Genomic DNA, 13,653 nt, shown 5'->3' with positions numbered 1-13,653 from the left:
AAAAAATTGAACAATGGAAGTGGTAATTTGTTGATAGACATCAATTTTAGAATCGCTTTTTCCTTACTTTCTATTATCCTCCCTCCAGTATCCCGTTCCATTACAGCTTACCTCCATCTGCACCAGTCTAAGCTGCCAACATCTCTTGCTAGAAATACGTAACTCCTAACTGGTCTCCTCTAATTCACACCCTCTTCCTCTGGTCCTTCCTCCACACTAGAGGCAAATCATCTTTGCAAAATGCAAATCTAACATTTCAGCCCAGCCCCTTGAACTCCCAGTGCTTCCCTCTATTTTTTAAGATAAAGGCAAAACAAAGGATTTCTCTTGCCTGGGCTTCCATTCCTTTCCAGTCTCATCCATTATCTATGTTCCCTGGTTCTGAACTCCCAACACACTGGCCTTTCAGTTTTCTTGTTTCCCACCTCAGGAGCCTCACAACCCTTTCTACTGGCTGGACTGTCCTTTCTTCTCCTTTTTTAATTCTTATTTGCCATTCAATCTGATGTCAGCTCAAAACTCTTTCTCAGAGAAATCTGTCCCTTTAAGTAGTGGACTCAGAAATGAAAAGTAACATCTTTTGGAGCGATTTACCTCCTTCCGGCCATTCCAATCTAGGTTTTCCTGGCCAGGAACAAAAGATGACTCAAGTTAATTCTTCTAAAGAGAAGTGTCTTCTGGACCCATTTACTTCATCTTTTGTCATCTGATGTCTACCCCTTAGTACTGGAAGTTCTTTTTCCTCTTATCTTTCAAAAAATACAATTTCAGCTATATCCTTCAGGTAAGGCTGATTGACATACTGGGTGATTACTGCCATTCTTAACACTTCAGCCGTTCATATTCTTTTTTTTTTTTATAAATTTATTTTATTTATTTATTTATTTATTTATTTATGGCTGTGTTGGATCTTCGTTTCTGTGCGAGGGCTTTCTCTAGTTGCGGCAAGTGGGGGCCACTCTTCATCGCGGTGCGCGGGCCTCTCTCATTATCGCGGCCTCTCTTGTTGTGGAGCACAGGCTCCAGACGCGCAGGCTCAGCAATTGTGGCTCACGGGCTTAGTTGCTCCGCGGCATGTGGGATCTTCCCAGACCGGGGCTCGAACCCGTGTGCCCTGCATTAGCAGGCAGATTCTCAACCACTGCGCCACCAGGGAAGCCCCGTTCATATTCTTAAAACAGGAGGGTGGCTCATGGGGGGAACACAAATCCTGCTAAACAGTTTTAAAAGAATTTACTAGAGACCTTCCAAAATTGTATTTTGGAGGAAATTAAACTATGAGATTTATGGCGGAGCTAGAAAACAGAATACGGCGTGTTACAACAGAAAAGTTTTTTCTTTCCAAAAGGTAACTCAAAGCAATTTATTTTCCCAGAGAATACAGATAGACAGGACAGAGGTCTATTTTTTAATATTGGTTTCTAAGAAACTTGTAATCGATCTCCTTTTATAATTCATTTCAAACCTTCTCATTCATCATCCATTGCATAAACATTTATTGAGTACCAACTATGTGTCAGGCTGTTCTAGGAGGCTGTGATACCTAAGCGCACAAAACCGACAGAAATCCTTTTTTTTTTAAATTAATTTATTTTTATTTTTGGCTGTGTTGGGTCTTCGTTGCTGCGCGCAGGCTTTTTCTGGTTGTGGTGAGCGGGGGCTACTCTTCGTTGCGGTGCGTGGGCTTCTCATTGTGGTGGCTTCTCTTGTTGCGGAGCATGGGCTCTAGGCACACAGACTTCAGTAGTTGTGGCATGTGGGCTCACTAGTTGTGGCTCACGGGCTCTAGAGCGCAGGCTCAGTAGTTGTGGCGCACGGGCTTAGTTGCTCCGAGGCATGTGGGATCTTCCCGGACCAGGGCTTGAACCCGTGTCCCCTGCATTGGCAGGCAGATTCTTATCCACTGCACCACCAGGGAAGTCCCCCAGAAATCCTTTTTTATTGTTAGGGGAAGACAAACAATAAATTACAAATTAACATGTTAGAGGAGACAAGTGTTACGGAAAAATAGAGATCGGGACCCAGGGTGCTTATAGGGCTGGAGAAACAGCTTGTGATTTTAAATAGTGGGTCAGAGTATGCCTTTTTTGACAAAGTGGCATTCGAAGAAAGAACTAAAAGAAAGTTTACCATATTGACATGTGGGGAAAACAGCATTCCAGCCAGTGACAAGGCCCTGAGGTAAGAGCGTGTGAGGCATGGTCAAGGAACAGCAGAGGCAGGGTGCTGGAGATGAGGCAGGAGATGAAGGGGCATGGGGTAGAATTCACTTTAGTTAAGGTCTTGGAGGTCATTACAAGGACTTTGGTTTTCCCTCTGAATGGGATCCATGGGAGGGTTTTCAGCAGTGTCATGATCTGACATATTTCAAAAGGATCACTTCACATACATAATTGAGAATTTTGTTTTAAAATAAAAGCTTTAATTTCAAAATTTTCTAGTTGCCTTTTTATTAGAGGCACTATAATTTATCATTCAATGTAGGACACTTAAAAAAAATATATATAATTTACATATAAGTAAAATACAGACATCTTAAGTGCATAGCTCTGTGAATATTTACATATGGGTGCATCTAAATAACTGCCACCCAAAACAAGGTAAGCTCACTTAATTATGTGGAGCCAAGAGGCATAATCAGGACTGATTGCTTCCTTGTGAACAGATTCTTTGGGGCAAGAATATTATCAGTGATATATTGTATCACATCAGGAAACACATTGCTACTCTTACCATTCCTGGTGATGATAAGTTTGAATACTTGGTTAAGGTGTACATAACCAAATTTGAACTTTTGCCTATAAGCCCCATCTTTCCCAATGTAGAAATTTACTTGAGGCACTTTCAAGTAAATTAATTCCATTCATCGAATTAGCATTTTTAAAATGTCCCCATCTCCTTTCTCGTCTGCTCCCTTAGGGCTGGGAATCTTTGGAGAGATAGCCACTTCCACGTTTGGCAGTTCACAGGCTTTTTTTCATGCAACTCTGTAAGCAGGAAGCATGGAGAGTGCAGAGTGGCCCAGAGTTCAGCTGTCAAATAGCACCGTGGAGTTGATTTGTAGTCACTTCTCTATCATTAATTATAATCATAGCTGTACCCTTTTTACTGGTATTGTGATCTCACTGCAGGCTTTTCATTAATACTTTATTCCTAAAAAGCAAATGAAATGTTTTAGAATCAAGATGAAATATCAAATTGCATTCTTGAAAATAACCAAGAAACCCACTCCTGGAATGCCAATAAAATTGCCCTTGGGACTTCCTTGGTGGTCCAGTGGTTAGGACTCAGTTCTTTCACTGACATAGCCTCAGGTTCAATCCCTGGTCAGGGAACTAAGATCCCGCAGCTTGAGCTCCCCCCAACCCAGACCCACTTGAGGCTTCTGTCCTCTGCCAGCTGCCCTAGATCTCTGGTGTTCAGTCATCATGACGCCAAAAGTGGGTGCCCAGCAGGCCAACAGAGAGCTCGGGATGAAGCCCAGGATGACTCCTGGACAATTACAGGGTGAGGAGATGGATCCCTGGGAGCCAAGTCTGGACTGCTCCAAGCCCCTCTATTCAGATGGATGGGCTTCTTTCCATCCTCCTCCTCTGCAGGCCCCTCTCCCAAGCTAAGCCCGGAAACACACTTGGCCCAATTTAACAGAAAACACATGGCAATCCCCTCCAAGCATCTCACTGCTCCCCTTCTCCATTTGTATCTTTCAGAAAATACCTCCAATTATAACCTCTATTTCTCTCCTCCCCTTATTCAACCACCTCCAAATTATCTATATTCTTTATTGCTTTGAATCCCTTATCTTTTCCAATCAAGTATGTTATCTCTACCTTCTTTATAAGACAATTTCCCCATGCAAATTCTCCCCACTGACTTCATATTCCAGGTTTTCTCCTTGTTTCTTTTCTGTCTCCTTTAGCATGCCCCTAAAACACTGCTGTTCCTTGAAGCTCTGTCCTCGACCCAATGCAACTCTTATCCTTATCAGTGTTCAAGTAATTACAGAAAAACTATCTAGAAGCCAGGTTTTTCTTACTTCCTCCTTTCCACCTAGACAATTCTTCCCTTAAATTAAGAAACCTCTTCTTTGATACCAGTCATCACATGGTGATACGGTTGTTTACGTACCAGTCATCCCCCTTAGACTGTAGGCCACTTCAAAGAAGGGTTTTTTTGCTAGTCATTATTTCTGTGTAGTGCGTATACCGGGAATATAGTAATTATACAATTGGTTACTGCTCCAAAATTATGGGTCTCCAGGTACAAGCATTATGCCTTGACATAAAAATGCCCTTTCTCCTAGGAATACACTTACTCAAGTAAAACTTTTTTGCGAAAATCTTTATTGACAACTTGTGCTTGAAATACAGGGCTAATTAAGATGAATATGTATCTCCTCTTTTCCCCAACTAAAACCCAGATGCCCACTTTTAGTGTGTAGAAGGGTACCAGGTGGTTACCTGTGCACACACTCAGGACACAGCATGTTGTCCTCCAGGTGTGGGGGAGGAAGATTGCCCGCAGGCGGCAAGAAGAGCGCAGACACCCTCCTTCGTTTTTCAGGCACCCAAGCCTGTCCGGCATGAAATTGTAAATGAACCCAGCCCTCTGTGTTAGCAGGGAGACCTCTCCCGTGAACCACACACCACCAGACCCCTGGGGAAGGAAAGAGAGGTTCAGTACGAGCATAGCAAGACCAAAGTCTAAACTTCGAGTTTGCATTATGGCCTTTGATGCTACTGTCTTCCTCAAGTGCCAGCTCCCAGATATGCACCCTGAAACCTAACTTACTCTACCCTGTTCCCCTTTAGAAAATAATGCAAAAACAGTTCCTGTTAAATATTTTAAAAGAAACAAAAAATACATTTGGATGCCTAGAGGCCAGTGGGTAGATGACAGTGTGGCTGGGAGGGTGGCAAAGCTTTACCTCTGCCCGTCTTAGCTTTTCACCTGGGACTCGGACAAAAAAGACTAACAAGGGAGAAACAGCTGATGAATTCATGCAGTGCACATAGTGCAGGAAAAATGCAAAACCTAGCTCAGAGTGACAGCTTAGAATTCCATCTTATGTAACATCCTTGACAAAGAACAATACATTTGCAAAGAAATGACAGGACAAAGGGAAGCAGTTTTAGGCTCCCAAGGGTGGCAAACAGCGGGAAGGTAAATATACGGGAGGAAACTAATGGATGAGGTTTCTTTGCTGGTTGCTCTGGTGCCCACTCTCAGTGGCTGTCTGTCTCCAGCAAAAGGAGAATAGATAATCCTGCCTTAGGTCGAAAAGGGAGAGCTTTTTTGGGTTTGCTGCTTTTTGATTGCCTTCAGCTCAAGATTTTTATGGCAAAGAGGCATATTTTGGGGTGACGTTCTGGTTTCCTTCAATAGAAAGACTAAACCAGAGTGGTCTGGGAAAGCCCTCATAAAATAAGTTCAGGGACTTCCCTGGTGGCGCAGTGGTTAAGAATCCGCCTGCCAATGCGGGGGACACAGGTTCGTGCCCTGGTCCAGGAAGATCCCACATGCCGCAGAGCAACTAAGCCCCTGAGCCACAACCACTGTGTTAGCAGGGAGACCTCTCCCGTGAACCAAGCACAGAGCCTGTGCTCTGGAGCCCGCGAGCCATAACTACTGAGCCCGCGCCTAGAGCCCATGCTCCACAACAAGAGAAGCCACCGCAATGAGAAGCCCGTGCACTGCAATGAAGAGTAGCCCCCGCTCACCGCAACCAGAGAAAGCCCCCGCACAGCAACGAAGACTCAACGCAGCCAAAAATAAATAAATTAAATAAATTAAAAAAAAAAAAAAAGTTCAGAGGTCTCAACTCTTTTTTTTTTTTTTAATGACATCAGTGGTTTAATGGATGGGGGATCTTACATGTCTGAAGCAAGATCCTGGAGCAACACCCCACTATGTGCAACAGACAGTGGGCAGGGCCTGGCCCCAGGCTTTGCTCCCAAGGGGAGGGGGCGGTTACCAGTTATAGGGGGACAGGGGTCTCAACAGGCATTGTAATGTGCTAACCAGTTCATGGTCTTCCTTAATTTTATCTCCTGTAACTCTCACAATAACATCATGAGGTAGGTATTATTATTAACCTACATTACCACGAGCAAACTGGGAACTAGATTAAATAACAGTTAATGCCACTTACTTGACAGATGCTAGAAGATCCAGGGCTTTAGCTCAGGCAGTTGATTTTAGAGACTGCTTTTACTTTTAATTCTTTAAAGGAGGCGAAAAGAAATGAAGCCAGATTTCTATCCCCTTCTGATGACCTCATTAATTTAGCTCACTGGTTCTCAAAGTGTGGTCCCCAGATTAGCCGTGCCTGGGAGATTGTTAGAAATGTAAATTCCTAGGGCCTACCCAGACCTGAACCAGAAAAATGTGTGGATGGGGCCCAGGAATCACCAGGTCTTCGGATGATTTTGATAATACCTTGAAGTTAATCAGCTGTTAATAGCCATTAAACTTATTTTCCCACCTGAACCAGAAGCAGTTCTTACTAATGAGCTTACCACAGGTCTCTTGTGATTGCACCGACTCCATCTTCATGGCCCCGGCTGTCATTCTGCTCCAAGAGGCAAACACAGTTCCCGGGTCAGAGGCAGAAGTTGATACAACTTCCTGAAGAGTAGAAGCTCCTTCAAGGGCAGGTGCTCCCTCCTCAGGAGAAGCAGCCACTTCAGAAGACATCTTGTCATCAGAACATTCCAGAGGTAGTTCCCCCTTGTCCATCAGTGATTTTCTTCTCGATAGTGATAGGATCCTGGCCTCCTCGGCTGTGGCAGGAATGTTCTACGTAGAGGGTTTAAAAGATTAAAGACAATTCTTCTACTCACCTTTTGACGCTAAAATAGGTGATTAGGATGAGAATAACTAAACCTTCGACTTGGCCAAATTCCCTACAAATTACTCACTTTTTGATGAGGGTAGGCATGTTCACAGAGTCGTTTATATCCGTCTAGTTTCTAAGACGAGAGAAAAATGAGTTAATAATCAAACTGAGGCTCGTAGTCTTCCTCCCAAGAGCATCCACTCCTACCCTGGACACTCACCGGGCCTTTGGTGCTCAGTTTTAACTGCTGGCACCAAGCGCGCACAACATCCCTGTGAATCAGATTGACAGGCGGCAGTATAGAAGGTAAAGGAGGAATTGGCATCGTCTTCTTCTGAGGTTTCACACTGTCACAACATTGTGGCATTTTTCGTGGACAGCAAGCTGAAGGAGAATGAGATAAAATTAGCAGTAATTAACTTTTGGGGCTTCCCTGGTGGCGCAGTGGTTGAGAGTCTGCCTGCCAATGCAGGGGACACAGGTTCGAGCCCTGGTCTGGGAAGATCCCACATGCCGCGGAGCGACTAGGCCCGTGAGCCACAACTACTGAGCCTGCGCGACTGGAGCCTGTGCTCCGCAACAAGAGAGGCCACGATAGTGAGAGGCCCGCGCACAGCGATGAAGAGTGGCCCCCCGCTTGCCGCAACTAGAGAAAGCCCTAGCACAGAGACGAAGACCCAACACAGCCAAAAAATAAATTAATAAAAAAATAAAATAAAATAAAATAATTAACTTCTGTGTAGCCTTCTAAAATGTCAAAAGTACAATCACTTTTAGTTCTTATAGTCTAATCCCCACTGTAAAATTAAATGACTTGCCAAAGACCACGTAACCTTCAAGGGATAGAACCTCAAAACTAAAACTGACAATATTTCTGAATCCCTCAGTATTTTTACTTCCTAAAACTCCCTACTACTCACGCACACTTGCTCTTTTGTGGGAGCTCTAAACCACAGACTCTGAGGAGGTTGACCTAGAGATTGCACTTCCGATGCAGGGAATGATAGAAGTTTTAGACCTGAGGTCATAACTACTAGGCGATGCCTTACCCTCTCACCAGAAAACAAAATAAGCCACCCAGAAATGCTACACAATGACTAATACCCGTAATTCTGGCAGCCCACCCCACTAGGGCAGCACTCTTGTCTCCTGCTGCACCTCACGCACTCTCACCATTCAGGAAAGACTGACGCTAATAGTCACTAGGTTTTACTGAGCGCCCATTACTGTCAGATGAAGTGTAGGCTGTTTGCCTAATTATTCTGTGTAAATTACAACTGACCCTCCACCCTGACCTCAATCCAACTCAGCAAGGTAGCTACTTTCCTCATATTTTTAAGACAGGAAGTAGAGTTTCAAGGATGGGATTTTGAATTTATAGCTCTCTGTCCCCAGATCATTGCACATTAAGATCCTTAACTCCCAGAAGCTAGAGTAGGCAAAATAATAATCAGAACCAGGAGGTGAGATTTAAACTAGGCTTTGAAGGAAGTGTAGGATTTGCAGAATACAGGACTGAAACTTCTTCCCTACTTTTTCAGAAAAATCCCTCAGTCTTCTCAGACCCAGGGAAATAGGATTTGAGGAACTGTAGATCTCTTACCTCTGTTATTTTTTATAGATCTTCTTCTTTTGGTCTCCGTTGCCAAGTTTTCTAGTATATCTGGTTTACCAGAAGCCCCCTGTCCCTCCTCGGCATCTACTGATGTACGTTTGAATTTGCAACTCATATATTCTTCCTCTGTCTTCTTTGTGGAGTTGCACTGGGGATAGAGGAACCAGAAAGTCACTCCTCTGGGCGTCCAACCCACCACATACACTACCTGACTTATGACACCTCACATCCAAGGTACCAAGATAATCATTGAACTCCACTGGCAACATGGATTCTCTTCTGGGTATCATCTTAATACTCAGGTTTATTTATAAGAAAGGGAAGCAGTGATAGAGAAGTGGAAGACCAATGTGAAAGTATGAGAAAAGGGGAATTCCCTGGCAGTCCAGTGGTTAGGACTCAGCACTTTCACTGCAAGGGCCAGGGTTCAATCCCTGGTTGGGGAATTAAGATCCCACAAGCCTCGGCGGCAAGGTCCAAAAAAAAATGTACGAGAAAAGACAAAATATATATATATATATAAACAAAAGTCATAGAAGAAACTAGCCTCTGCTTTGGTGAAAGCCCTTACATCACCCACAATATCCATTATCCCTCACCTGAAAGGTTTTTTTTCCCCCCTTTCCTCATTCCCCCTCCCCTCCCGTTTACCTCTTCCAGATAAACCTTTCCCATACTATTGCCCCAAGCTACTGCCACAGAACTACTTTCCTTTCCAACCTAGTTACTTTGCCTGAAAGCTCCACACACACCACCTTCCCTTATAGTCATAGTCTTAAACCCTTAATCCTCTTTCAGAATCTCACTTCAAGTGTTAGTTCAACTGGTAACCTTTTCTCCACTTTATAGACCAATACAAATCTACTGCACGTTGCCACATTCCTACCACTTGTCAGTTGCAGTTTTACATTTGCTTGTGTGATTTGATCCACGCCTCTTACTCCATTTGATTATAAACTCCCCAAGGGTAGAATTCCTTTCCCTCTGATTGTAGGCACTCAATAAATGTTGGTTAATTCAAGAGAAACAAGAGAACAGTGAGAATAAAGCTGTTTGATACAAAGAAACAACATTTTTTGAGCCTATAGTTTCCATCAGGTATTGTTCCACAGGACAGACTCCATACTTTCCTTCCTTTAATCCCCACAGCAATCCAGCAACAATCTATTATTTTGTTTTTCAGATGCAGAAGCTGAGGCTCAGAGGTTACATAACTAAGGGTACACAGGTAGGCAGTTGAGATAGAAATTAAACCCCAAGTCAATATTAAATCCCAGATTTGCTCCCAAATCTAATTCCTATCACCTCCAAGAAGGGAGTACGAATTACATTTTTACATCTCTATAGCAGGTTTACATTCATATTCAAATCTCACATTGGCACAACACTTACACAAAGTGCTCACTTTGTACCTCACTCACTTTGGGGCCTCCCAAAAGTCTTAGTTAAAATTGGGAGGGCAAAAAATGACCTAGCTCTAGGAAAGAGACCCGGAGAGCAGTCAGGTTGCACTGGCAGAGGGGTTCAAGTTTTCTCAACAAAGCCCCACAGCCTGTCTGACTTTAGTTGCTGTCCGCAGTGCTCCCCAATACGTCTGGTTTCCCACTGTTCCTTGGCCCTAACGACCCTAAGAAAAGATGAATCCAGATGCAGCAATTTTGATCTCGAACCTGTGTCTGTAGAAGGGAAATTAAAGGATCTGGTCCAGTATACCAGGGAGCAATCATATCCAGGAACTTGATTTTTTTTTTCAACAAGTGAAGGGAAGGAAATTCTAAGGGACCTTCTTTTCTCCTCAAAAGAGGGAGTAAGCGTGCCAGAGAGAAAGAGGAACACGAAGATTGACAAAGACAAACAAAAGCAAACCCATGCAGACTGTACTTACCTCCTTGTTCTTTGCACTCTCCATGCTCAGAAATCTCAAGCTTGATAAAACAACGACTCTCCTTACTACTGAAATGGCCCCCGGCCCAAGATTGCTCTTTTAAAGACTCCTCCTCCTTCCGGCACCCGTAAGCACTTTTCCTTTTCTCCTCCCCTCTGTTCCTTCCCCCACAACCTGTGAAAGCTAAGCTTGCACACTTTCTTATTCATGAGTGACTATCGTATGAATGAATACATAATAACATTCTGGGCCCTTTCCTGTGAGTTTTTTAACATTATTACCGAGGGTGTGGTTCTGGAGACATTGGGAAGTTGAAAATTCCTTCAGAAAAATTCCAAGGGAAAAAGAAAAGTTGCTAGAGACTTCTGAACGGGCTGTGTGACAGGATTTAATGATGAAACTTGTGGAAACAACAGAATTCTGGGCCAAACCAGTGGCTTGAAGAAAGCAAAACTGTTTTCTTGTACCATATACGTTTCATTTCTTAAGCAAGTTACTCAACTTATTAAAACTTCAGTTTTCCATCAGTACTAACAATAACTAGAACCTTCCCATCTGCCAACAACTAACAATAATAGTTTTAAAAGTCCATTGAGGGATTTCCCTGGTGGCTCAGTGGTTGAGAATCTACCTGCCAATGTAGCGGACACGGGTTTGAGCCCTAGTTTGGGAAGACGCCACATGCCGCGGAACAACTAAGCCCGTGCACCACAACTACTGAGCCCGTGCACCACAACTACTGAAGCCCGCGTGCCTAGAGCCCTAGTTCCACAACAAGAGAAGCCACCACAATGAGAAGCCTGCGCACCGCAAAGAAGCCTAGCTCCCGCTCACTGCAACTAGAGAAAACCCGTGCACAGCAATGAAGACCCAACGCAACCAAAAATAAAATAAAAATATTTTTAAAAGTCCATTGAGTATTTGTTTTGTACTAATTCTGGGTTTAAAGGTTCACAGCCATTATTATTATTATCATTATTAATTTTTTTTCTTGGCCACGCCACACGGCTTGCGAGATCTTAGTTCCCCGACCAGGGATCAAACCCATGCCCCCTGCAGTGGAAGCGTGGAGTCTTAACCACTGGACCACCAGGGAAGTCCCACACAGCCATTATTTTATTGTTCTCCATTTCATAGATGACAAAAGTGTGTATAAAATTGTGTTGGTAACTTGCTTGGCACAGTAAGTGAAAGAACCAGAAATCAAGTTTAGGTTTGCCTGATTCAAGTATTTCATTGAATCATCTTCCTTTTCCCAGTGTAATTGAAGGTAACATTACTGAGTTCTAAGTTAAGAGATACCTAATCCTGGGCAAGATATAATCCATGATTTGTGTTAATAGATGGGAGTGTGTGTTGAGATTATAATTTAGAAATTCTTAGGCCAACCGCTATTTGGGGAAACACAATTCTAAAAGAATTGCACCTGGAATTCCCTGGTGGTCCAGTGATTAAGACGCAGGCTTTCACTGCCGTGTTCCCCGGTTCAATACCCGGTCAGGGAACTAAGATCCCACAAGCTGCACGGCACAGCCAAAAAATAAAAATAAAGACAAAAAAAAAGAATTGCACCAACCATTCAAAAAACAAAATGGGTTAAATAATGTCCTATATATTCAATATAAAGAGGATTAGTACAACTTAAAATGTTTGAGCATAATTAATACTACTGAATTATTGAATGAAGTAAAAATCCAAATATCTTTTTATCTTATATATACATATATATTATCCAAACAAATGTAAACTATTCAATTATGACCCTTGAAAAGGAGGAAAATTTCCTACATTTGGCAGCCTGCAATAGGGGTTTAGACCTCATGGAGGAAGTCAAGAAAGTAGCAGATCTGAAGGACCAGGTGAGCTGACCTAACTGAAGAGTGGAAGGTGGGGAGGGATCAGCCCAGCTCTGTTCTAAGGGGGAGGAGGAAAGTGTAAACTGAGTCTCGACAGTTTGGCCTTTTTTGTTTGTTTGTTTAATTTATTTATTTATTTATTTATTTATTTTTGGCTGTGTTGGGTCTTCGTTTCTGTGTGGGGGCTTTCTCTAGTTGTGGCAAGTGGGGGACACTCTTCATCGCGTTGCACGGGCCTCTCACTGTCGCGGCCTCTCTTGTTGCGGAGCACAGGATCCAGACGCGCAGGCTCAGCAGTTGTGGCTCACGGGCCTAGTTGCTCCGTGGCATGTGGGATCCTCCCAGACCAGGGCTCGAACCCGTGTCCCCTGCACTAGCAGGCAGATTCTCAACCACTGCGCCACCAGGGAAGCCCAGTTGGCCTTTTGATCTGTAGGCTAAGAGCAATGGAAAGCTATTGAAAAATTCAAGATGGCAGTGGGGATAGGATGGGGGTGAGTGAGCTCTGATGAGCATATTTTAAAGGTCTTTCAACTGCAGTGAGGAGAAAGAAGTGGAGCTGAATCAGCACAGACACTGGAAGATGAGTTAGGAGGCCAGTGAGGCATTTTCAGGCCTGTGAAGACTTGTGACTGGGCGGTGATGTAGAGTTGTGGCTAAGAAAACAGACTCCACGGACTTCCCTGGCGGTCCAGTGGGTAAGACTCTGTGCTCCCAATGCAGGGAGCTCAGGTTCGATTCCTGGGCTGGGAACTAAAAAAGAGCAGACTCCAAAGACAGACTGCATTTGAACCTCGACCTATCCTCTTCTAGCTGTGTGACCTTGGCCAAGTTATCTAACAACTCTAGGTCTTTCCCTTTCTTCACTTGTAAAATGGGGGTGATGAAAATGGGAATGGAAAAAAAAATGGGAAAACCCTTGCTCAAAGGGTTGTGGGAGAGTGGAGTGGGCTCTCACATGTTCCAATATATGGTGTCTGGCACAGCACGTGTTGGATCAATGTTAAATATTTCTATTATTAGCATGTTGGAAAGGAAGACAGATTTGAGAGATATGGAGGTATTTCTGCCAGGTTTTCTTTTGTCTTTTTTTTTTATGTGTATTTTCTCTTCCCCCAAAATTTTGATTGAATAAAATGAGCTGAGTTAATGAGGCCTATAGTTGTTTACCTGGAGGCAATGACGCTTAAAAAGCCATTAATCTGCATTTACACTAGATGAAACAGGATTATATCATACATAACCACCGTTTCATATTTGATGGGACAAAGAGATTTTGTGAGAGGTGTGACTGTGGAGGCTGGTTGGAGAATTTGCCTGAATCTCTCTGCACTGCGTATTCCTAGAAGTGCTGTTTCCAAAGTTAGGCTTATTTAAAATGTATGCATAGCTCAATTCATATCCAGAGAGACTTTACCAATTTAAAAGTGTATGAGAACCCCTCTTTTTCCATATCCAA

The 13,653-nt window shown here is 43.4% G+C and overlaps 1 protein-coding gene across 1 annotated transcript; it reads right to left on the bottom strand.

Annotated features, from left to right (window-relative positions):
* Positions 1-1,179: 1,179 nt before the first annotated feature.
* Positions 1,180-8,969, bottom strand: DPPA4 (developmental pluripotency associated 4). The gene is made up of 3 exons (XM_082459450.1): positions 6,996-8,969; positions 6,485-6,798; positions 1,180-4,775 (listed from the first exon to the last, which is right to left on the bottom strand). Exons 1-3 carry the CDS (start codon positions 7,203-7,205, stop codon positions 4,457-4,459), a joined length of 843 nt encoding a protein of 280 aa, XP_082315576.1. The 5' UTR covers positions 7,206-8,969; the 3' UTR covers positions 1,180-4,456.
* Between the last annotated feature and the right edge of the window lie 4,684 nt (positions 8,970-13,653).

This window comes from Balaenoptera physalus (assembly GCF_965194825.1).
Source record: "Balaenoptera physalus genome assembly, chromosome: 4".
Classification (NCBI taxonomy): Eukaryota; Metazoa; Chordata; class Mammalia; order Artiodactyla; family Balaenopteridae; genus Balaenoptera; species Balaenoptera physalus.
The sequence above is the reverse complement of the archived record's forward strand: the minus strand, read 5'-3'. Positions and strand labels throughout refer to the sequence as shown.

What these genes read in the sequence shown, in the direction of transcription:
- DPPA4 (XM_082459450.1), bottom strand. Translation starts at nt 7,205, where the DNA reads ATGCCACAATGTTGTGACAGTGTGAAACCTCAGAAGAAGACGATGCCA. An exon ending in ACGAGCCTCAGTTTGATTAT is followed by an intron (nt 6,799 to 6,995) that starts TAACTCATTTTT and finishes CCCTCTACGTAG; the next exon opens with AACATTCCTGCCACAGCCGA. An exon ending in AAGAACTGCTTCTGGTTCAG is followed by an intron (nt 4,776 to 6,484) that starts GTGGGAAAATAA and finishes GTTAGGTTTCAG; the next exon opens with GGTGCATATCTGGGAGCTGG.